The 25,869-nt window shown below is 41.1% G+C and overlaps 1 protein-coding gene across 2 annotated transcripts in view; it reads right to left on the bottom strand.

Annotated features, from left to right (window-relative positions):
- CARF (calcium responsive transcription factor) overlaps positions 1 to 25,869 on the bottom strand; it is a 194,502-nt gene that overhangs the window by 25,658 nt on the left and 142,975 nt on the right. Inside the window, exons 10-13 of one of the 2 annotated variants that reach the window (XM_030210699.1) lie at positions 23,935 to 24,165; positions 9,611 to 9,773; positions 5,374 to 5,449; positions 3,887 to 3,996 (exon numbers count right to left, since the gene is read on the bottom strand). In XM_030210699.1, coding sequence (XP_030066559.1) covers positions 3,887 to 3,996; positions 5,374 to 5,449; positions 9,611 to 9,773; positions 23,935 to 24,165 — 580 coding nt within the window. Of the gene's footprint in view, positions 1 to 3,886; positions 4,008 to 5,373; positions 5,450 to 9,610; positions 9,774 to 23,934; positions 24,166 to 25,869 lie in introns of both variants that reach the window. The other variant, XM_030210698.1, reaches the window with a different exon arrangement.

Consider the following 25,869-nt stretch of genomic DNA (forward strand, 5'->3'; position numbering starts at 1 on the left):
AGAAATATGATACATATCAATAGAATGCAAACAGTACCATAGAAGACAGCATGGAAGAACATTAAATGAACAGATATTATAGATGTCAGCATACTAGTAATGGAACACTTAAGCACACATTAGAACATTTGAATAACATAGATATATGATGGTAATGCTGTTCCTGTAATATGAGACATTTTACTATGTAGCCAGGGGTCAAGTGCAGACATATAGATGGAAACAAGATGGGTAGTATAAATTCATTTGGGATAAATAGATGGGTGGCTATATACAGTTAAAAAGATATGAACTGGTATGCAGCAAACTAGTCCCAGTGTAGAGTGAATGCATGGTCAGTCACCACATGTATTAAAGATTTGAGACAAGAACCGGGCTTTCACTTGCTTTCTTTATTAATAAGTTATCTCAGTGGTCTTTATTGTCGAGAAGTGAGGACTTTCAGAGCAAGACAAATCTTCACTGGCACGTTATTTGCTGAGAAATTGCTTTTAAACTTGGGAAAGGTAGATTTAGAGTTAAATAGGTTATCTCAGTGTTTTTATTTTTAAGTTACTCTACTTATTTAGCAAAGGCAGTTTAAGGAATTTAGGGATTATTTTTGTTATTTAGCATTTAAAGTCTCTATTACAGTTTCACAGGCTAACAGTTAAGGGACTTTTCTAGAGTTTACAATAGCATCAGTGTAGAGCAGAACTGATAGTCACAGGAAACCCCAGTATAGAGTTTTAACTTTAGTTTTGCAGCAAAGCTTAGCTAGTTCAAATAAGGAATACAGAGCTGATAGTCACAGGAGACCCTAGTTTAGAGATTTAATTTAGCTTTGCAGCACAGCTTAGTTTTCCATAGTATAAAACCCTTTTCCCTACAGTTTTAAAAACTTTAAAACTTGAACTTTCTGCCACAGCCTACAACATTAACATATAGACTCTAGAAGGCACAGAAGGGCCTAGTTTAGTCTTCAGGGATCAGTACTGGGACCGGTGCAATTTAACATATATTTAAATGATATCGAAATCAGAACGAGTGAGGTGATTAAATCTGCAGATGACACAAAACTATTCAAAGTTTTAAAAACACATGCGGACTGTGAAATATTGCAGGAAGACCTTAGGAAATTGGAAGACTGGGCATCTAAATGGCAGATGAAATTTAATGTGGACAAATGCAAGGTGATGCACATTGGAAAGAATAATCAGAATCATAGTTACCTGACGCTAGGGCCAACTTGGGGGGTCAGCAACCAAGAAAGATCTAGGTGTCATTGTAGATAATATACTGAAATCGTCTGCTCAATGTGCGGCAGCAGCCAAAAAGCAAACAGGATGCTAGGAATTATTAGGAAAGGGATGGTGCTACAAATAACAGGGCAAGCAGTTGCTTCCCCATGTCTGTCTCAATAGCATCCTATGAACTTTTCTCCGGGAACCTGTCCAAACCTTTTTATACCCAGATATGCTAACCACTGTTTCCACATCCTCCTGCAAAGAGTTCCAGAGCTTAACTATTTGTTGAGTGAAAAAATATTTCCTCCTATTTGTTTTAAAAGTATTTCCACGTAACTTCCTCAAGTGGCCCCTAGTCTTTGTACTTTTGGAATGAGTAAAAAATCGATTTACTTCTACTCACTCTACACCACTCATGATTTGTAGACCTCAATCATATCTCCCCCTCACCTGTCTGTTTTCCAAGCTGAAGAGCCCTAACCTCTTTAGCCTTTCCTCATACGACAGGAGTTCCATCCCCTTTATCATTTTGGTCGCTCTTCTTTGAACCTTTTCTAATTCTGCTTTTTTTTTTTTGAGATACGGTGACTAGAACTGAACAAAATACTCAAGGTGCAGTCACACCATGGAGCGATACAGAGGCATTATAGTATTTTCGGTCTTATTCATCATCCCTGTCCTAATAATTTCCTTGATTTTTTTTTTTTCTGAAATGATGAAAAGGAAAGACAAGATGAGGGTTTTTTTTTTTGCCTCAGAGCCCCCTACCTTTCCCTCCGGAGCAACTATGGATCGTTTTGTTCAGCACTTAGGTATGGGAGGTGTCAGCTCCATTGCAGACCTGTTGGGAGGGGGCGGGCAGCCAATACAAGTGGACTGACTGGAACTTAGGGGTGGAACGTTAAGTTGAACCTGGAACAGAGGGATCCTCCACTGAAGTCCCTCCCTGAAATGCAGCACCTGCCAGGAATATTGAGTGTTCCCGAGAGTGAAGCCCTCAGTACTCCATGGGGGGGGGGGGGGGGGGGGGGGGGGGCTTGGTGCCAGTCCATTGAAGGAGCGGTTTCATTGCAGGAGACAATGTTGCACAACTTGTTTGCAGTTACAGTTACTCCACAGTCGGAAATGACTGTATCTGAGGTGCACTTCTCTTTTACCCTGCCTTGTGGGTAAGGATCCACGCCCTGCAGCAACCATTGTTTCTGCATTTCCTCAAACCTTTGAGCTTCCTCAGCCTGAAGCAATTACATTAGAAGCTATTTGGAAGGCAATTCTAGATTGGGTAACAGTTTAACTTTGCAATATACTAATATGGTAAGTCTATACAAGATTTGGAAAGAAGAGTTTTCTAAAAAGGAAATTGATATTGTTCAAATGAGTACTTGGAAGAAATCTATTACTTTTATAAAAGCCCAGGAATCTGTCTTGGTGAAAGATAATGAATGTTTGAAAGCAAGAACAGAATTTCTGGAAAATATGGCCAAAAAATTTTAATTTGGAGTGTTGAATTTTCCACGTTTGCCTGCTATTTCTCTTAAAGAAACGTTTCCTTAGATACTTAAAAGAAATTTTGAATATACCCTCTGAATCTATTCCACCTTTAGTAAAATTTACTATTACCCTCTCAGAGGAGAACTGATTCTGCTCAACATTTGGATATAGCTCAGGATGCGGAACCTTTACATCAGTGGTCTTCATTCATTTTTAGCTGAAGCCATTTTGGATTCTAATAAGCTGAAGGAGAGCGCCAACTACGGGGGCTATGCCAGTGTATGTTGATGACATCCATCTCCACCAGCCCACCTTCACATATCATTGGAGGATGTCCGAAATGTTATGAGCATTTCCCAACACATTCTCTTTTGCCCTTCAAGCATTCGGCTCTTCTCCATCAACTGAAGAACACTGCTTTAGATATTTCCCTGTTATTGAATACATCTGAATTTAAAGTTGCACAATCAGCAACTTTACTTGTGACTTTTGTTCTAGTTTTAGATAAAGACTGGGTCTTGCATCTCTTTTTTTAGACAGCGTGAAAAATTATTTTTGAATTATAAAGTGAGAATGTACGCAGATGTTTCAAGGGAAACATGAAAAGGAGAAAGTTCCTATTATTGCAGCCTGCTGTTTTTGCAAACGGGGGCCTTGTTCTTCTGCAATTTGCCTGTAAGTGTGTGGCAAAAATATAAATCTTACAAATATGTTTAAAAAAAAATCTGAAACACATTCCACTTTTATTTCTGCTAAAGGGGTAATTGAGAGACAAGGAAGAACTTCATTTCCTGTACAGGCATAGATTGATCTATAGTGAGATTATCTCCTGTTATTTAGCTAGGTGTAAGCAGCTTTTTCTGTTTAGTGTTATATATAATCTTTTTCCTTGGTACTGAGTCCTGGAATTCATCTTTTCTAGTGAACTTGAGTATAGTAATTTATTTCTTCTGGATATGAGATTAAATGTAATACATTTTTTTCATTTCATTGTCATATATATACTTTGCTGTACAAGTAGATACTTGGATTGTTAAATAAAAATTTCAATATAAAATATAATATAAAAGGAAAGAAGCAGCTCACAAGACCTCATGTGAAGACTGATTTTGTGGTTCTGCTGAAAAGATTATGGCTTGTACAAGCTGAATGTTCTTCTATCTACCTACCTGGAGCTGGGCGAAGATCTTGGGCTGAAGTGATGAAAGTGAAGACAGCAGCTGAGCTGGAGACAGAGATTCTCCAGTCTGGCTTGATTCCACTTTAGCAAGGACTGATCCTGGGTGCTTCCTGAATCACCAAACAGATATAATAAAGCCTAAATTAATTACAGAGCTAGAACACTGAAGACTGTTGAAAAGAACTACTGTATTTAGCGGACCATCCTACTCATGATGGCAGAGTTCTTCAGACTACATAGAGAAGTTTCATTCAACTATGTCGTTCATCTGTTATAGGTAATTCAGTAAAATGTACATATCTGGTGGTATGAATGAACTCACTATTTGTGAATGAACATAATTTCATCATACTAAAACACAGGAATGAGCAATTCATTAAAATAGATAGGCTGTATTTATCTATATGAAACTGCAAAATTTCTTTCAGTTGTTTGCAACGTGCAAGAGTTTGAAAACTGAACTCTGCCTACAAAGAAAACTAAAACCATTCTATTCTATCCACGTGAGAAAATTCAGGGATTTGAAATGGAAGAATGAGCGCTCTGAGCAAATGAAGATGCCGTTTAACTCCTAGGTACATTAACCATTTGCAAAAGCAAGGAAATTATTTTTAAAATTAAATTAAGACAGTGAAAATGGTTAAATTTTATAAGATATGACTGGGGTAAGCATGGATTTAAGATGTAAAAGCAACCTCAAAAGGAGGGACTTTTAGGTGGGTCTTGAATATGGCCAGAGAGAAGGAATATAATGTATCAAACTCAAGGAGGCAATTTCACATATACAGAACAGCAAGGCAGAAAGTGTAATGTCTGAAGAGCAGCACCATAAGAGCAGCTTACTCCATGAACAGAGGTTGTTGAGGAGGGCTTTAAGGGGAGATAAGAGAGAAAAGCTAAGAAGGCGATATAATGTGAAGGCACTCGAAGGTGAACCAGAGGCACTTTAAATGTATGCAGAAGTGTAGCGGGAGCCAAAGTCGGACTGAAAACACTGTAACTGAGACAGATGGAACAATAAGTGGTTTTCAAGTCTTAAGCAGGAAATATTGAGAGCATGGAGAAGTGTTTTTGGTAATGCACTGAGAAAGGAAGGAATGGATTTCAGTGGTGATACAAAGAAGAAATGACTAAAACAAGCTGATTTCTATCATTTGATATTTGGACTATAATAAAATGAATGGCTTGGCTCTCCTTTTTGCTTGAGTGTCTTTTTTGCTTTCAGTCTTCTTGCAAATTTTAAGTATGTTCTTATTATTTCTATTGTATTGTCATATTAAGGACTATTGCTGTGTATTGTAGTGACAACTTCAAAGTGTCTCGCAATTAAAAATGTGGCAATTCACAAAGTTTGTTATTCAGGAAAACCTCAATATCTAAATTGTTCTTCTAAGGGTAGCTAAAAATGTAAACCAAAGAATAGAACAGTATAAATCAAAAACACATGGGAATTGTATTAAACACATCATGTCACACCTTCAGTGGGTGAAGATGCAAATGCAACTGTCACAGTCTCTGTGAGAACATTCCCACTGTCCACGTTCCACTGCAACTGAAAGACAAAACAGACACAAATGTGAAAGACAGAAATAATTAACAAAGATCTTCTTTATTTTGTGGTACCTATTCTTTACCCCCCTTATCCCCTATACTTCTCTGTTCTTGCATCCTGGCTCTTGCTCAGATCACTTGCAAAGAAATGTGGGTGAGCTATTATTAGCAAGGGGACACTTTTAAAGGCATAACATTCACATATAAAACTATTTACTTAGCTTTTGCGAGAAGATGTTTTGTGCTATGTGAAACCATCACCTCCCACAATCATATTATCCCTAATACTTCTACCACTGTTATTTGCACGGCATCTTTCATCTGCAAAGCATCACTTATAGGGTGGATGGAACATTTCTAGATGTTTCCAAAGGGCTGAATGGAGATGCAACAGTATCATTGTTACTATTATTACTAGTCAATTGCAGTTAGGAAAACTGAAGCACTTGGAGATTAAGGGAGGAAGTTATCAATGTGTGCTACCATTAAGATGTGCTATTTTTATGTTAACCCCAGTTATTAATAGGCTAGGACTCACTGCATAAAATGGGACCTGTGTTAAAATAGCACAAGTTAGAGGTAAAATAAAATGTCTTACCTGTAGCCCATGTTGGTAACTACACCCCTAAGTAGCTCAATTGTGTTCAAAGAGTTATCTTAACTTGCCAAGTGCGTCAAGTGACAGTTTCAGAAAGGGAATTCATATGTGATGATTGGAGAATAGGTACAAACAGGTCTTCCCTTGGGTCCCTGTGCACTACAAGTGCTGCTTGGGTAGAATTTATGCACTTTGATGCACAATGTAATACTCTAAAGCAAGATGATTACATTTTCCATCTGCATTTGCGAAAAACTGGTTCTCAATGGGACCATCAAAATGAGTTTATGAACGGTTTGTGACAGGGAAATAGAAGGTTGAAAACCAAGACAAGACTTGTCTCCCCAGTTGGACAAGTAAGGTTGTATCGCTTTTTCTTTGCTTATTTTTTTCTTTGATTATTTCCGAGTAGCTCTGAAACAAGCACCCAACTTTCAGTCCCTTCTGATTTTGAGCCCATGGCAGTCAGTTATTTTTAAACATAGGCCACTGTAGGTTAAAAAAAAAAAAAATCCAGGTAGTCAGCAGCATCCAGACACTGGCTGTCGATGGCACTACCTGGATAGCAGCATTTTTGCTGTACTAAGTAATCTGGGTAGTTATCCAGGAAGCAGCCCTGACTATAATAGCAAGTCTATAACCTCCTGCTCTGCCCACGTACTGCCCCAGTACTATCTGGATAGCGCTAAGATGGTCGGAAGTAATATTCAGCAGTGTACATCCCTCTCACCAGAACTTATCTGGAAGAAGTTGCTCCTACCCAGCAAGTTCAGGTTTCCTCAGCTGATAGCAACGGCCTAAGTCAAGAGATGCATTGATAAAATCTGAGACTAGGAACAATTATATTTTCTTATTACTTTTCCCATTAACATTTATACACAGAAGTGGCTCTTATAAAACTGTGCAGCTGAAAGAACCTGCAGCAAAAAAAAAAAAAAAAGCGTATGCACTGTGTGGTAGGCTTTCCTAGGGCCACAGTATGGGTAGAGCTGAGGAGGAGATTGTATTTATATAATAATCATTTTTGAAGCAGATGTAAATTTGCATGCTACTGAGAGTCACTGTTATATGTGTATATTCTTTATCCCCAGCAATCATATTCTCTCTTTCTCTCTCCCCCTCATCACTACAGCAGTTACATATTCTGCCTTTTCTTTTCCCCTCATTATTCTAAAATCTCTGAATTCTTCCATCCATTGCAATCCTCTGTCCTTCCATTTGTAGCAGTCTCACTCTCTCAACATCCCCATCCCTCACCTTCCTCTTCTTCCACCAAGCAAGTTCTCTTTCTTTTATTAGCCCCAACCACTAAACTCTCCCACCCTTGAGTAAAACTCTCTCTCAACACCCACCCCCCCCCCCCCCCCACCCACCGCTTGCCTCCTCCTCCGCTGATACCAAAGCAAAGATACATAGAGCATGTCTTTGACCTGCAGCACAGGGAATCGGCTAACTTATGATGTGAAGAGACTCAGTTCCTAGTTTTGAGGTATTTTATTTACACTAGTTATGGAAATCTAATCTCTCTTTCCACATCTGCCCTCCTTCCATTTCTTCACTCTCTTCTTTCTGCATCTTCCTTTCATTTCTTCACTTTCTCCCTATTCCCTCACACTCACTTACTCCTCCTCGGCCTACTGAAAGCAGGAGGCCACACACAGCAACCTCTTTGACCAACGCTTCCTGGCAGGCAAATTGTTCCTGTATCCTGCTTTAGATATTTAGGAATCATCATTGACTCTTCCATTTCTTTGGTCCTCAGACTTCTCACATTATGAAAACAGGTTTCTTTTTCTCCGCCACCTAGATCCATCAGGAATACAGTAGATTCAGATTCTCTTCGCTCCCTGTTCTACACTTATATAAAAACTCAATATGATTATTGCAATAAGGCGAATCTGAAGCATTTACAGACAATACAGAAACACTGCTGCCCGTATTTCTTTGTCAGGCTTCTAGATATTCAAAGAATCATTACTTCAAGCAAGTACTCTTATCTTAAAGAGGAAAAGGACCTCGGAAACCCCTTGACAGCTAAAAAAGCCAAAACTGGGGTTGGACTTCCTCATCATCGGCCCAAAAACCTCTATGCGCAGACTTTATTGGCTAAAGAGTATTAGAACAAAACTTAGCTCAAGGACAAGTCAGTCTCTGTGCTCCCTTGTTGGTTAAGACAGTGATCAACGGCGACCAGCATTTCGAATTCGCGGTTCTTCTTCAGGATCACTGGGACAAATTTCCGCTCGATCTTTACCGCGGATATCCGTCGTAAAGATCGAGCGGAAATTTGTCCAGTGATCCTGAAGAAGAAACCGCAAATTCGAAACGCTGGCCGCCGTTGATCACAACAAGGGAGTACAGTGACTGACTCGTCCTTGAGCTAAGTTTTGTTCTAAAACTCTTTAGCCAATGAAGTCTGCGTATAGAGGTTTTTGGGCCGATGATGTGGAAGTCCAACCCCAGGTTTGACTTTTTTAGCTGTCAAGGGGTTTCTCGAGGCCTTTTCCTCTTTAAAATAAAAATACTTGCTTGAAGTAATTGATTCTTTGAGTACCTTATTAATTTCTGACTCTCAACCGAACAACCTAGGTAACTCACCCCATTATATAGATTGAGCTTAGGCTTCTAGAGATGACAGAGTCTCCCCTCTCCCTAAAGAATACAGAATAAAGTTCAGAGTTCTTACACTGACACACAAAGCCTAACATACTGTTACCCCCACCTACCTGACGTCCTTAATCATTCCATATACCCCAGCTTGCACTCTGTGCTCTTTGACTGACAACAGGCTAGTCATATCCTCTCCCTCTAAAGCCAGATGAGAATCTACTAGAAATTCAGCTTTTACTTTCTGGCACCAGCTCTATGGAATTCACTTTCCCAACCAATTCGGTCGGAAAAATCTTTATACTCTTTTTTGTTCTGCACTAAAAACTTTTCTTCCAGCTTCTCTGGACTTGTTTAAATACCAGAAATTAAAATATCTGTTACTTTTATTTTGTGTGAATGGTTTGTTTGTTCTCTGGGTCGTTTTATGTACCTTGTACGAATGATTATGAATGGAATCTGTCGTATGATTTTATGGCTTTCTTTTCTTATTGTGTTTAATCTTTTCAATGTATTGTAAACCGTTCTGACTTGCTTGGCACATTGATACGGTATAGGAAATTAATAAATGATAAACGATGTATGAGCCAATGTTCCAGCTTCCTCCTGTCTTGGTTGCTAACCCCATCCACATGGGTGCTGACTGGTCAAGGGCCTGCTCTGATGACATCATCCAGCCATGATAGCAGCAGCCAGATGGCGATATTGGAGTGCTGCAGGCAATGGTGATTTGGGGGGATTTTCTGTTATAACTGGAAAATCTAAACTCATTGGGGTTGGGGAAAGGAGCAGATTATCAGGATTTTCTGGTTATAATTGAAAATCAGAAGGATTAAATATATGCAGTAAAACACTTCAAATTAAGTACTTCAAATGGGCCCAAAACAAGATGATATTTTAAAACTATTGGACTCTGAACATATTGTACAAGTAAGAGAAGAGGGCTCCCATCTTACCCATTGAAGGGACAGGTTCAGAGTCATATTCTACATCCCCACTTCCCAATGCTTTCTGCACCTCGTGGATATGGTTCTTGATATCATTGACGGTTGGGAAGTAGGAAAGGTTGTGTCTTTCTGGGACATCATCTGGTCTGAACAGTTCCTGTTCCACAAACTTTCTGTGAAGTGAGAATGGGAAGAAACAGCAATAAAGTGAGATCCCATTTAAAGCGTATTGTAGTAATTGCCCTGTTGTTGCACATTAACTGTGCATTAACTATTTTTAAAAGATATTTTTGGAGGGGGTGTGTTTTGAGGAGAGAGTAGGCATATTCCTGCACTATCCAGCTAGTGTGTTATGATTACTGCACACTAACTGGATAACTCAGACTTAACATGGGAGCACTTAGGGCCAGATTCTATAAATGACACTCAAAAATGGGTGCCAGAAAAAACTGGCGCTACACGCAGTTCTATAAAGGAGATATGCCCTTTATACAATCACACTTAGTGCTGGTTCCTGTACCCTAACTTTGAGCGCCAGACATATGCCTGATTAAACTTGCTGTTAATGCTGGTAGTCAAGTTGAGTGCACTGACTCATTATTCTGTGACAACGTACGCAACTTTTCAGAACTCCCCTGACACACCCATGCTCATCCCATGGCCATGCTCCCTTTTGAGTTGTGTGCTATGGGATTTGAAGATCAAGTGTTATAGAATAGCACACAGTCAGATGCACGTGCAAATCCTAATTGATGCCTATTAACATCAATAATTGGTTATTAGGAAAAATTATGTCTTAACTGATAATTTCTTTCCTTTAGTCCTACTAGACCAGTGGGAACAGTTGTGTCTGTCGACCAGCAGGATGGAGACAGAGAAAGAAAGTAGTTCTTTGTGAGTTGCCCTCTAAGGGTTTCATGCAGCTCTGGAATTTTATTTTATTTATTTATATCATTTATAACCTGCCTATTAACTAGTTGAGGAACAAATGATCAGTAATTGACTAACCAAGCCATGGTGCCAATCAGTAGGAACCCTTCCACATCACAATGCACAATGAATGCATAGCCACACCAATAAGGTAGGTAGAACCTCAACCAACATGTAGGAGTTCCACAGTCAGGAGGTGTGTGAGACAGGATAGAGGGAACCTCAAATGATATGTAGCACGTGAGTCAGGAGGCTCCTGAGACAGAGCAGCTTCAACCTCAACTGACTTGCAGTTGAGGTTAAAGTCAAGAGGTGTGTGAGACTAAGCAGGTTGAATCTCAACTGACACTCAGCACTTTCACTGAGACGAGATATTCAACACCGATTACATTGAACCTCAACTGACAGGCAGCATCTTCTACTAAGCCAGGAGGTGCCTGAGATGCAGCAGACTGAAACTCACAGATATTCAGTATAACCACTGAGTCAGGAGGAGTGTGAGACTGAGTATATTGACCCTCACTGAATGACCCGAACTTTCACTGAGACAGAAGGAGGGTGACACTGAGTAAACCGAACCTCTACTGACATGTAGCACTTCCAAGTCAGGAGGTATGTGTGACTGAGCAGATTAAATCTTTACTGACATGCCACACGCCACTGAGTCTGGGGTGGTTTAACAATAAGCCCAAAGGCAAGAGAGATGGAGCAGATCGAACTTCAACTAATATACAGCTGGTCTACTGAAATGAGAGGCTGTGAGACCCAGCAGACTAAAGAAATACTGAATCCGTCCTGGACAAAAAAAAAAAAAAAAATTTGCTTGGGGTGGGTTTCTGAACCAGTCTTGTAAGACTAAAGGAAAGAAAATCATCAGGTAAGAATAATTTATCCTTCCTTGTTATCCAGACCAGTGGGATGTAGCAAAGCAGTGCCCAAAAGGGGTGGGACAAGAAGAATGAGACCAAAAACGCAGAAGAAAAATCCCTCTGCAAGGAGAACTTAAAGGAGGCCTAAAAAACTTAGAGTCCAGAGTCTACACAGGACCCTAAATGAACACCATGGCAGGATGCTGAGTTCTGACTGGGTGCAAAAGGCACTGGAACTGAAATGGTCTAGAAGATATCCCAATATGAAGAGGAAATGCTTACTGTGCCTTAAAGGAGAAAGGAACAGGATGGACAAGAAATGAAACTTTTTGTTCCATAAGCAAGATGTTGGAAAGAAGCCAAAGAGACAGCAATACACTGCATGTTGTCAGTAAGAGTTAAAGCCACAAGAAAGTTAGCAAACTGTGGAAGGAAGCTGAAAGGAGAGCACATTCTATAGAGCACCACAGCAATAGCTAAACTTCTCTACAATGGATAGCTGGTGAGATATATGAGAGAAGAAAAAGAAATCACCTACAGGGAGAGGAGCAAGTCATCAGGCTTGAAGCTGAAGCCATGCTAAGGAACCGAGTACTCTTGCCACGCCATACAGTTGAACACAGCAGACATGGCAAGGAAAGGTCTGCAGCTCATAAGATGTCAGGCTGCCAAGAAAAAAATAACTATGGCTACAGAGAAGCAGTGCCCCAAGGTAAGAAAAGGACATTACCAAAATTCAAAAATACATCTTGAAGCAAAATTCAAAAATACATCTTGCAGCAGACATGTATAGTCCCAACAAGGCTCCTGCTCGAGAATGCAAAACTTTGAGCAATAAGGAGCACAAAAACTGCAAGGAAAACTCTCCTTATCCCCATAACAAAGGAGGGGGGATATGAAAAAAAACACATACTACTCTGAAATCACAAACCAGGAACCTACCTATTACCTGGCTCAGCTAATAACTGAAGTACCTGACCAAAAATGCAAGAGAAGAATGCCTCACATTGAGTCTTAGGATCACTGGTGGCAAGAATAGAAGAGCCAAACCCCTGGATTGGACAGCCAGTCCAACCTTATGGGAGAAGGGTTGTGAGCAGAAGCAAGGTCTATCACAGGAGAGGGCAGGCAATCCACACGTCACTTCTCATTGCCAAGAAACAGACTCGAATTGCACCCAAGTCAATCAGTCACTAATCATCTCTAAGAGCTGTCAGACGCCAGACGAGAGAAATTCAAGAAGCTGCTGTAGCGACGCTACAAAACAACCATAACTTCAATCTAGAGAAAACGAAGCTAAATTAATCAGATAATAAGGTGAAAGATCCAAATAGTGACCTTTTCGATAGCAGAAAGACTCCTGATGCAGGCCTGATAGGCCGAAACACAGCTGCGTTGAGTCTTGCTCACCGACTTTTTTATTTATTCTCTTAAAGCTCATTAAATTGTTTTATTGGATTTTCAACTGAAGCGTCTTCTATTTTGATATTTTTGGTCATCTTCGCTGTTCTTTGTCTCCTACTATGAAAAATGCCACATACTGGCAGATACTACCCCTCCTCAGGAAGCCACTGGGAAATGCAGAAATAGTGCCATTTAGCTGAAGCCTATGTCGCCTAAGACAAAGATGCTAGATGTAGCAAGCATCAACTACACAATATTGTGAGGTGAGAACTGATAGCTGCCAACTAACATCCAAAAAAATTATTGTTCTTAGAAAACAGAAATCATCACACAGCAATACTGTATATAAAATGACAGGGAAGGAAAAAGCCTCAAAGAGCTTCTAGGAAACTTCTCTCTTTAAAAGCTAGTATACCATATAATGGCTCAACCACTTATCATCGGCATAAAAAAAAAGCTTCCACTGGGAGAGGACGTGACGTCATGAACAGGAGCGGTTGCTGAATATCCCGCTCCTGTCAGCTTGCCCGATAAACCCTCAAAACCTGGCGATTTAAGCAGCAGCAACCCCCCAACCTTATAAATCTGGAATCGGAAATCAAGAGGTACACCACTGCCTGATCAAACGTGATATTATGGCAGCGAAAAGCGCTCGAAACGCTAAAGATAAAACACGTGTTGGAGAGGACAAAATGGCGGCCCCGCCAAGCCCGCCGGCGCACACAGTGAGTTCGGCTTGGGTAGCGGAGGTGGTGGCGGAGGTAACGAATGCTATGGAGCCGCTGCTAGACCGGCGATTAGCTCCTATTGACAGCAAACTAGATTTAGTCCAAGAGAATTTAGGACAATTAAATAAAGACCTAGCAGAGTTTCAACAACGCCAGGGGGCCTTGGAAGATACAGTACTGAAAATGGAGGCAGAAAATGTAAAACTCAGAGCCCAATTAGAAGCATATGAAGAAAAGCTGGAAGATCTTGAAAACAGATCGCGCAGAAACAATTTGAGATTTGTTGGGCTTCCCGAGGAACTAGGAACAACTAATCTGAGAGCTTTTATAGAAAACTGGCTAATTGAACAAATACAAATACCTGCAGATATGGGAGCCCTTCAAGTGGAGAGGGCGCACCGGGTGGGACCCAGACGCTCAGAAAGCGGGGGGGTCGCGTGTGGTGATCTGCCGACTGTTAAATTCTGCACATAAGGAAGCTATACTGCAGGCTCTGCGGAAAGATCAAGAACTGCACTATGAAAATAAAAAAATTTTGTGCTTCCAGGATTATTCGGCGGCTGTGGCGTTGCAAAGGAGGAAGTTTTCCCCCGATTTGTACACAACTATTTGAAAAGAAAATTCGTTTTGCCCTGCAATACCCAGCAAAATTGCGAGTCACCTACCAGGCGGAGACAAAAATCTTCACTTCAGTAGATAAAGCACAGGCCTTTTTTGAGTGCTATTGAGAATCGTTGATTATAAGAGAGCCAAAGGCTTGAGAATAAGATGGATACAGAGCGGATAGTTATAAGGTTGGAATGAAAATGGATTACAACATGTTACGTTAAGTATGGGTTATTACTGTTTATTGCAATGACAGCACTTTGCCTATTAACCACTGATTTCGATATTAAGAGGAAACAGACAAGCAGCGGTGAAGCAACTGAACCATCAAAATACAAACTACTATGGGCTGCCGTTGATAAGAACCTGCAAAGTAATAGGAAGTCTGGGGATATACAGACTGGAAAATCTTGTGCTTCCAGGATTATTTGGCGGCTGTGGCGTTGCAAAGGAGGAAGTTTTCCCCGATTTGTACACAGCTATTTGAAAAGAAAATTTGTTTCGTCCTGCAATACCCAGCAAAATTACGAGTCACCTACCAGGCGGAGACAAAAATCTTCACTTCAGTGGATAAAGTATAGGCCTTTTTGAGTGCTATTGAGAATCGTTGATTATAAGAGAGCCAAAAGGCTTGAGAATAAGATGGATACAGAGCGGACAGTTATAAGGTTGGAATGAATATGGATTACAACATGTTACGTTGAGTATGGGTTATTACTGTTTATTGCAATGACAACACTTTGCCTATTAACCACTGATTTTGACATTAAGAGGAAACAGGCAAGCAGCGGTGAAGCAACTGAACCATTAAAATACAACTATTATGGGCTGCCGTTGATAAGAACCTGCAAAGTAACAGAAAGTCTGGGGACATATAGGCTGGACCAGAAGCTGAGAGACAAGACACACTTATTAGAGATGCTAGGTCCTTAAGGATTCTGAAGAAATAGACACAGCCTAACAAGCAGATGAGACAAGTGAAAGGTTACAAAATAGAGATGTTGATGTATAAAAACTGAACAAATGCAGAATTTTGATTTTCGATACCATTGCTAATAATTTTATTTTATGTTGTTGCTATAAGGACGAGGGGGTTTGATTTAAATGAGGGAGGGGGTAAGGGACGTTATACGTCATGGTCCTGTATTGGGGCTGGGGGAAGACACAAGAGGGATTAGGGTTAGCTAAGAGGGGTAGGGGTAGTGGGGTGGAGGGAGGGGGGATTCAGGGGGGGGGAATTGTAAAGGTCTGGAGGACACAAAGTATGAAGATCTGGAAGGGAATTCAATGGCACACTTTGGAACTGGGAGGGGGGTGGTGGCTGGGACACCCCTCTTTCAAACAAAGAAGATATAGGTCACAAAGAAAGGAGTCCAATAGGAAGAGGGTCCACTGAAAGTTGTTACATGGAATGTAGGAGGAATCTCCTCCCCCATTAAACGTTCTACAATCTTGCAGCATTTACAGCGACACAAAATAGATATAGCTTTATTGCAGGAAACCCACTTATCAGATGTGGAACATGCGAAGTTGCGCACTTGGTGGGTGGGAGAGTGCATCTCAGCAGCAGCCAAAGGGAAAGAAAGGAGGGGTTGCCATCTTGTTCAGAAAAGGGATTGTAGATAAATTGGAGACCTGATATATAGACCCGGGGGGGAGATTTCTGATTTGTGCAGCTACTATAAATCGACAGACAGTGCTGTTTGGGAATATATATGCCCCGAACCACTACGATAGGAGGTTTTATAAGATGATAACACTGAAATTACTACAGCAGAGCCCTCTACCCATAATACTTGGTGGAGATTTTAACACAGTAATGGACCCACAGATAGATTGTACTGGGCCACGGAGACAGATGCCTAGACAGGAAAATCGGGGGCTGCCCAATCTATGTCGACAGATAGGCCTGGTAGACGTTTGGCGAACTCTCGAACCACAAGGGAGAGATTATACGCATCTTTCAAGAGCACACGATACACAAGCACGAATCGATTATCTATTAGTTTCGGAACAGCTTTTTGGTTCAGTGCCAAGTGCAGTTATAGGAGCCACAGTAATTTCAGACCATGCATGGGTGGAAATGTGCTGGTTACCCAAAGAGGAGAGGGCAAAAAGCAATAGATGGACATTCCCTGTGGAACTTTATCGAGACCCAGTGTTTAAAGCATCCATGATTCGTTGTTGGAACGAATATAAGCTACATAATGAGCCATATGCGAATCGCCCGATCCTCTATTGGGAAGCGGCTAAAGCGGTGTTTAGAGGGGAAATCATCAGCTATATGGCCCATAAGCGTAAGGCCAGGATACAAGAAATATTGAGATTGAGCCAATTAGTATGTAAGGCGAGGAGAAGTTATGGTCGACAACCCTCTCTGGAGAATAAACAACATTTATTATCTGTACAGACGGCATTAAATGAACTTCTTCATCAAAAAAACGTGAAAACGCAAAATTATTATAAATATCAGTTATACAAATATGGCAATAAAGGAGGGAGATTAATGGCGCGTTTAATTGCGAATAAACAGGGGAAAACTAGGATACTGACTATGAAAAATGAGCTAAATAAGCGAATCTCCACAGACCAAGGCATTAGCGAGGTTTTTTATGACTATTATAGGAAGCTGTATGAGAGCCCAATAGATAAAGGCCTATCGGGGGACTCTTACTTAGAACAGATGGAGTTGCCGAGTCTCACCTCGCAAGAAGAACAGAGGCTTAATAGCCTAATTACGACAGACGAGGTAGCATGGGCCATTAAACAAAGTCAGTTGATGAAAACCCCTGGAATAGATGGTTATAGGGCGGAATTTTACAAACTAATGGGAGAGGAGATAATAGAGCCTTTAACCTTAATGTTTAATGTATTGGTGGAGCGAGAACAGGTGCCCCCAGAACTGAACACCGCATGTATTGTTGTAATTCCTAAGAAAGGGAAAGATCCGGAATTGGCGACATCATACCGGCCGATCTCACTCTTAAATTTTGAGATTAAATTACTAGCTAAGATCATGGCAAATAGACTAGCAAACATACTACCCAACTTAATTCAGGATACCCAAGTAGGATTTGTAAAGGACAGAACAATTGCTAAAAATGTCCGTAAAATCCTGACATCTATGGAAGCCAGCAATAGAGAGAACAAAAAATCACTCTTAATAAGCTTTGACGCGGAAAAAGCTTTTGATAGGGTCCATTGGGAATTCTTGTATGCGGTCCTTCGGAAATATGGATTTTCAGGTAGATTTGTGTCAGGAATAAAAGCTTTGTATTCGAATCCGAGAGCCCGAATCTCGGTGAATGGGATTGTAACATCAGATTTTGACATAGCCAGAGGAACACGGCAGGGTTGCCCCCTATCACCTCTTTTGTTTGTACTCACGTTAGATCCTCTACTGAGAGACATAATGGAGCAGCCGGATATAGCTGGCATGCAGATAGGAGGAGAGGTGTTCAAAGTGGCAGCATTTGCTGATGATATTTTAGTTCATTTGACGAACCCGCAGGAATCTTTGGATGCATTGTTGGAGGTCTTCTCAGAGTATGGAGACTATGCGGGTTTTCGGTTGAATCGTGAGAAATCAGAAGCCTTGGCCTCTTCGGAGGAGATATGGAGAGCATGGAGAGGAGAGTTCCCTTTGAGGCAGGCGCACGATTCTTTTAAATATTTGGGAATTCTGCTGCCCATGGACACCTCTCGTTTATATGCTCTTAATACTACTTGGTTGTTGCAGGAGACACGAAACGTTTTACAAGGCTGGATGGATTTACCGTTATCGCTGTTGGGAAGAATCAATCTGATTAAAATGGTACTGTTCCCTAGGTGGCTTTATGTGTTGCAGACGCTGCCAATTTGGTTGTGCAAGAAGGATTTGCAAAAATTTTATTCACTGGCTTCTAAGTTTTGCTGGAAGGGAAAGAAACCAAGAGTCCGATTTTCTTACTTAGTCGGTAACTGGAGGTTGGGTGGAGTGGGAATGCCGAATTTGACATTATATAATCAGGCATGTCAGCTGCGCCATTTAAGAGATTGGTTTTTAGGAACACAACGCTATACTCCTATAGCGATGGAGAAGGCATATTTGGGATCTTACAAATTGTTTTCATTGCTACACCATAAAATAAGTACACTGCCGGAGGAATTGCGTAGAAGTGTGTTGGTGCGCCCGCTAAGGGAGGCATGGAGGAAACTGGTGCGACAGTTTGGGGGAGATCCAACAGTGTCAGATCAACTTACAATCTGTGGGAATTGCGAATTTCTACCAGGGATGTCAAGTCGATATTTTGTAGATTGGGAGAGACAAGGAATTATATGTTTGGGAGATCTGTTGGATGGAGATGGGCGGCCCCTGCTAACTGAAGAAATATTACGTAGAGTGGGAGATTCCTGGGGTAATAGGTTTGCTATAAGACAAATACAACACTATATGGCATCATTACCGGAGTCTTCCTTGACCAGACAGGTGGGGGGTAAGTTACGAGAGTTTTTTCATTCAATGGGCGAGGGAGAAGTTACGGTCTCTTTACTCTGTAAAGCATTACAAAGATGGCAACCCCCTAGGGAGTATGGATCACTGAAAAAAGCATGGGAAAAAGAATTGGGCTTTGAACTGGGGGCCTGGGACGTGCCGAGAATAGTGGCTCGCATACCTGCTTTAGTCACGGATGCTCGTTTGAGAGAATGTGCATACCGATGCATCCATAGAGGGTATGTAGCAATGACACAACTAATACACATGGGAGGAGGTAACGGCTCAAATTGTACTAAATGTGGAACGAGCCCAGGTACGTTTTTACATATGTTTTGGAGTTGCTCTAGAGTGAAAAGATTCTGGACTCAGGTTAGAGGCTTTTGGGAAAGGAGACTGGGAGTCAGGACCCGGGGAACAGTTGAACAATTAATTTTAGATCTGCCAGAGTCCTTTAGAGGACAGAATCGCTTTGAAGTATTGTTAATTCGCAAGATGTGTTTGTTGGCAAGGAAATGCATACTACAATACTGGACGGTCAAAGACCCTCCGGCCTACTGGCACTGGAGGAATCAGTTGCATCAGCTGATTTCCTGGGAGGCTAATGAGATTAGATTCTCACAGAAAAAGAGGATTGCATTTTTGGCTCTTTGGGGCCCTTACTTACGTATTCTGAGCCCAAGAGGCCGGAGTCTGCTTCTTAATGCAAAGTGAACTTTCCATTAGAATTGCGATACAGATCTTCCAGGCTGAGTAGGGGAAGAAGGGAGGGGGGGTGGTTGGGAAGATGAGGGGGAGGGGGGAAAGGGAGGGCTAGGGTGGGGAGGGAGGGGGGAAGTTACAGCCGGAGAGGGGGTTTGGGGAGGAAAGGAGGATTATGTAGTAGGTACCTTATTGTTGTTTATCTACGGAATTGTGTTTCTACTGAATATAGATTGTGTTTGTAGACATTATGCGGTCCCTCTACAAGGGGAATACTAAGACAGGAAGTCATTGAATCTGTAATAAGAACATGTCGATATCTGTGATGGGAGAGGGAGAGATAACGTGGAACACTTGTTTAATTGCTCAATTGTTATATTGTTTGTCATTCACAACAATAAAATTGTTCAAACAAAAAAAAAAAAAAAAGCTTCCACTGGCAGTTGACTTGCTGTCAATTCCTTTAGTAAAATACAGAAATGAAGACAGCAATCTAATATAATTTACTTAGTTTTAAGCTACTTTAGATTGCTATATTTCAAGGTCCATTTGAGATGTAAAGTATCCGAGCTGTCTTCAATTGCCAGAAACCAATTTTGGCCACCGTTTCGTCCAACTGCATCTGGGTTTAGTGGCAAAATTCTAAATACAAAAAATATATAATTAATTCACCTACAGAAACCAAAACAACATAATAATATAGCAATGTCTTCTTACACATTCCTAGATGCTCGAGTGGTGCTATTTGTTTCTGACTTTTTGATCTTGTTGGATTTTTTTTGATTTCTTTGATCTTCACAGTGGTGCTGGGTTTTGATTGGCAAATATGCTGAAAGCGTCTGACGTCAGGACATTTAAGGGAGGTGCCATCTTAGTTGGTAACAGGAGTTGTACAGAGATCGATCGAGCATTTGGAATGTGTAAGAAGACATTGCTATATTATTATGTTGTTTTGTTTTCCGTAGCTGAATTATTTATTTTTATATTTAGAATTTTGCCATTAAACCCTGATGCAGTTGGACAAAACTGTGGCCATGGTTGGTTTCTGGCAATTGACGACGGCTCGGACATTTTACATTTCAAATGGACCTTGAAATATAGCAGTCTAAAGCAGCTTAAAGCTAAGTAAATTAAATTAGCGATTGCTATCTTGTTTTCTGTACTTTACTAAATGAATTGACAGTAAGTCAACTGCCAATGGAAGGTTTTTTATGCTGATGATGAATGGTTGAGCCATTAGATGTAGCAAGCATGACATAAGCTGAAGACCAGTGAAGCTATACACTGAATAGCTGGTACTGCGGCTAAATCTAGGAATGGATACAAAGAAGTTTAACAGCGGTTAGGTAGCAACACCGGTAATTGGGAAACAATGCCAGTACTGGGCAGACTTCTACAGACAGTGCCCTGATCGTGGCTGAATAGACTTGTATGGGCTGGGCTGGAGTGGAGCTTTTCAGGGGGCCTTGATGACAATTTTATAAATTTTAGAACAAGGACAGATTTCTATGGTCTATGCCAGTGATGGCGAACCTATGGCACGCGTGCCAGAGAGGGCACGCAGAGCCCTCTCCCTTGGCACGCACGCCGTCGCAGGTCCGCCCACGCTCCCTCCCTCCGAGCATCAGTTCGGCCAGTCTCCCACCCTCCCTCCCACCAAACAAGCATCAGGCCGCCCGCCTGTCCTCCCTCCCTCCCAGCACCAGGAACCCCCCTCCTCCTCTGAAATTTAAAAAGCGTACCGTCCTCGGGGTTAAGGCGGCGTGCAGCGGCAGCGAAGCGCATGTTCTTCGATCGGCACACCTTCGGCCTTCCCTTCTGTCTCTCAAGCTCTGGTCCCGCCCCTCATAGGTTTCCCTGTAAATGTCTTATTTCTATTAACTCTACATCATATATTTTTTTGACTCAAAAATGTTGCAAGATTTTATTTCCTCTAAAGAATAATGTTGTAATAGGCATTAATGTTGTATTGTGGCGTTACTCGGCTGCGATTTTTCGTCATCTCTCTCGGCTCATAAGAATTGTTTATTTTTCTTGATTTGATCATTTTATTTCCTAGATCTTGGATCCACTTTTGTGGTCAATATAATGTATAATTGTTTGATTGATTGATTGATATTTGGTATCTTTGTCTAGATCTGGTTTATGTTGTACTTGCATAAATGTAAATTTCAATAAAGTATAAAAAAAAAAAAAAAAAGAAAAGATAGTCGACATGGTAAAATTGGGCAAAAGAACATTTTTCAGACATACAAGTGACAGGAGGAAGTGCCACAATAGCATTGTGAGGCTCAAAGCTGAGGGGAAGGAATATGTAGAAGCTGATAAGGATAAAGCTGTATTGCTTAACAATTACTTCTGTTCTGTGTTCATGGATGAAAGGCCTGGAATAGGACCGCAGAAAACAAATGCTAATGCGGATGGATGGACGGTAGACCGGGACTGATTCTCGGAAGACTGTATTTGTGAGGAGCTATCTAAACTAAAAGTAGACAAAGCGATGGGACCTGATGGGATACATCCGAGGGTGCTCAAGGAACTCTGAGATGTTCTTGCGGCTCCGCTGTCAGACCTCTTCAATGATTCCTTAGAATCTGGAGTGGTCCTGGAGAACTGGAGGATGGTGGATGTTGTCCCTCTGCATAAGAGTGGAAGTAAGGAGGAGGTTGGGAATTACAGACTAGTCAAGTCTGATCTCAGTGGTGAGTAAACTAATGGAAATGCTCCTAAAGCGCATGATTGTGAGGTTTCTTGAATCGAATGGCCTGCAGGACCTGATGCAGCATGGCTTCACTAGAGGCAGGTTGTGTCAGACGAATCTGATTGGCTTCTTCGACTGGGCGACCAAACAATTGGATGTGGGAGGGGCGCTAGATGTGGTGTACTTGGATTTTAGCAAAGCCTTTGACGCGGTTCCACACAGGCAACTGATTAATAAACTAAATGCCCTCGGTATGGGACCTAAAGTGACTGATTGGGTTAAAAACTAGTTAAATGGGAGGAGACAGAGGGTAGCAGTAAATGGAGCTTGCTCTGAGGAAAGGGATGTTATCAGTGGTGTACCGCTGGGATCGGTCCTAGGGCTGACTCTTTTTAACATCTTGGTGAGTGATATTGCGGAAGGGCTGTCTGGTAAGGTTTGTCTCTTTGCGGATGATACCAACTCTGTAATAGGGTGGACACCCCGGAGGGAGTGGATGACATGAAGAAGGATCTAGCGAAGCTTGAAGAATGGTCCAAAAATTGGCAACTAAAATTTAATGTTAAGAAATGTAGGATCATGCACTTAGGTTAAAAGATGTATCACCTCCACTGCTGCTACTACTTTAGTAAAAGGGTCCCTTTATCTCAATTGATTTGATAGAATAAGAGAATTTGGTATATCCAGCACTGTAAAAATCATTACTATTAATGCCACTTGCAATTATATATTTTCATTGAATACCAAGGGCATGCTTATAAGAGGAACCTTGTTTACTGTGTTTGACCCTATACAATCTGAAAACTTTCATGTAAAATGAGATTTTCCTTCCCCCTATCTACTACTACTACATATTTTTATAGCACTAATAGACATGGGTTTTCTATGTTTTTTCCATCCTTTCATGAGACCTTGCAATTTTTGTTTATGAGTATTGTGTGTTTACATTTTTTGGGGTCCTTTTACTAAGGTGTGCTAATGAATTTAATGCACACTAATACTAAGCCCATTTTATACCAAGGGGTTTTTTAGCATTTAGCGTGCACTAAATCCTATAGCGCACATTAATAAAAGGGCATCTTTATTTTTATGTTGCATACAGTGTTCTCTCAAATGCATATATTTTACAGTCAAATCCATTGTTCTGACAATACTGTCATATCTGATAAATGGAGCTGAGTACAGAGCAATGAATGCATTATAAGTTAAGTTTGAAATAGCTCATATGAACAAAAATCAAGCTATTATTATCCCAGTATACCATGTATATCAAGAATTTATGGAAGCTTATTGTCACTTAAGCAGAAAATGGGCAAAAGGGTTAAATGTCAATTCATTTTACGGAGAACAACAACTGCCTCACAAGGGGCCCTGTTTATGTTCCTATGGATGTCTCTAGCTTTAGTGCATGCTAAAATATTTGCGTGCCTACAGCGTGGCTTAGTAAACAGGACCCAAAGTGTTTTCATGGCTTATGTAGGATTTGATTACAGGTATCACAGTCTGTGCCACCCTAGAGTCTGGGAGTTCTGCAACAATTTTACATAATAATCAAGCTCAGATATATGGATTGGACAGTAGGGTTGTTCATTCATTAGCGCACACTTGGGTTTGTTTGGGGCCTAAAAACAAGTGTGCACATTCATTTTAAATTTTTAAAAAAGTATGTGTGAAACAAACTAAGAACACATAAAAATCTGGGAAAACAATTGTGAAAATCCATAAAACAAACCAAATATTTTGTGGCCAGGCACATCCTTACTGGCCAACATTTGTTCTGAAAAACAGAAAAAAACTGGGAGAAAACATTTTCTGCTACAACTTCTAAGACATTATAGAATAAAAATCAATGTGTACATGTGTAGACTGGTGATCATCAATTATACAGTAAAATCAACCAAGGGACAAGATGTGTTGTACCTCAGCTGCTTCCTCACTGAATAGACTTCCTCTATTCCTTGAGATACCAGTTCTCTGATTTTTTCAGCCACTTGCGGGTGAAGCCGGGAGGGTAAAGAATTCTCGTCCCTTGTTACATCTTCTTCCTCCTCCACAGAAGGCAAGGGAAATTGGGAGGGGGAAGATGGGAGACAGGAAGGCTCCAAATCATGGTACTGGTGGGCCTGCTGGTTAGGTAACTGCACATACCATCTACAGAAAACAACAATTTTTAGATACAGCTCTCAAGCGACTACTGGACAATAAATTCATTTCTTATTTGGTACTCTCAGAAAACTTTAATAGGAATAGGAATTGGTAGTCCGTAGAATAATTATTTTCTGTGACATTCTTTCAGTTCTCTGTACTAGATGGTCACAAAGATAGGGTTGCCTTGGTTCCTAACCATTCGGAAACATTTAAAGATTTGTAGGGGTTTGGTAAATTAAAATCTCCAACAAAAATATCCTATGTTGTTCTACTTCATTAGATGTTATTGATCTTGCAAAATATTTTTAATCACTTACTTTCCGCAGATAGGAAGTTGAGTGGGGAATTTATCCTCACATTTTCTCCACCACAAACACTGGATTTTCTAGTACTGGGCACGTGATACAGTCTAGAGTCTGTTCCCAGGTGAGATCCTCCAAGATCTGGCTGACCAATGAATGACCCATAGAGGCATATTTTCAAAGCAGTTTGGGAGGCTAAGTTCCATAGGTTTCTATGGAACTTTGGGAGGCTAAGTGCTTTGAAAATGAGCCTCATAGTGTCTGATTCTGTATGCTGTGTGTTTTGACCTGTGGCTCTTGTTTGAAGGTGATTCAAGTATATGTAGTAAGTTTCTTTTATATCTATAGGAAGATTTTTTTTTATACAACGTACATTTTTATGTCCTTCTTGTCCAGTATATCAAGCCATATGCTCCCTGTTTCCATTTATGTAGTTGTTGGTAATTTTTTCCATTATTCTTTTTGGTAGGAGTATAGCAGTAACACAGCCTGGTAGTAGATGTCAGGAGTCTTCCACCTACTGTGATCATTTTATTTCATTTGCATCTACTTTCTAAAACTATTTGGACAAGCATATAAGGCTAGTCATATTTTTTGGTTTACATAGTTTGATGCAAAAGTCAGCCTTCTATGGTGAGATGACCCCTCCGATACCAAACAAGGATATTCAACCATCTATTGGCAAAGTGCATCTGCAATGGGTCTTAGTCTCACCGAGTTGATTCCTCACTTGGGATTTGTAACTCGTACATTGTATCGGAAGACTGAAGGACTACCGAGGGGGGGGGGGGGGGGGGAGAGGACCAAACCACACCAGAGGGAAGTATGCTGCTCCCATGTGGGGGGAAGAGGAGGAAGGAAGGAAACAGATTTATAAATACAAGGGTGGCAGTAGGCAGGGAGATCAGATGAGAGGGTGGTATGGTGGTGTGGAGAGAACAGAGAGATAGATGAGGGAATGGGGAACAGAGGGGGAGAGAAACTAGAGGTACGAGAAAGAGAGATAGGTATGCTGGGAAGGGGGTCAGCAGAGAAAGATGGAAAGAGGGAGAAAGAAAGAGATGCTGGACTGCGGGGAGAGGGCAGGGGAGAGAGGGATAGATGCTGGCCCTGGTGCAGGAGAAAGGGAAGAGAGGGTGCTATGAGGAGGGATAGAGACACACAGGGGTGACAGGGTCAAACAGTGCAGATGCTGAACATGGGGGAGGAATAGGGACAGGGACACAGAAGGAATAATGATGGACATGGACAGAGAAGAAATGTTAAGTGGAGCAGAAACCCTGGAGAAAATGGATGGAACTCAGGGGTTACAGGAACAGAGCAGAAAATGACTCGGATTTGGTGATTGACAGAGAATGTTGGGGGGGTGTGGATGGGTTGGAGGATGTGAAATGAAGATTAAGAG

The sequence above is a fragment of the Microcaecilia unicolor genome, chromosome 7, assembly GCF_901765095.1.
Source record: "Microcaecilia unicolor chromosome 7, aMicUni1.1, whole genome shotgun sequence".
Classification (NCBI taxonomy): Eukaryota; Metazoa; Chordata; class Amphibia; order Gymnophiona; family Siphonopidae; genus Microcaecilia; species Microcaecilia unicolor.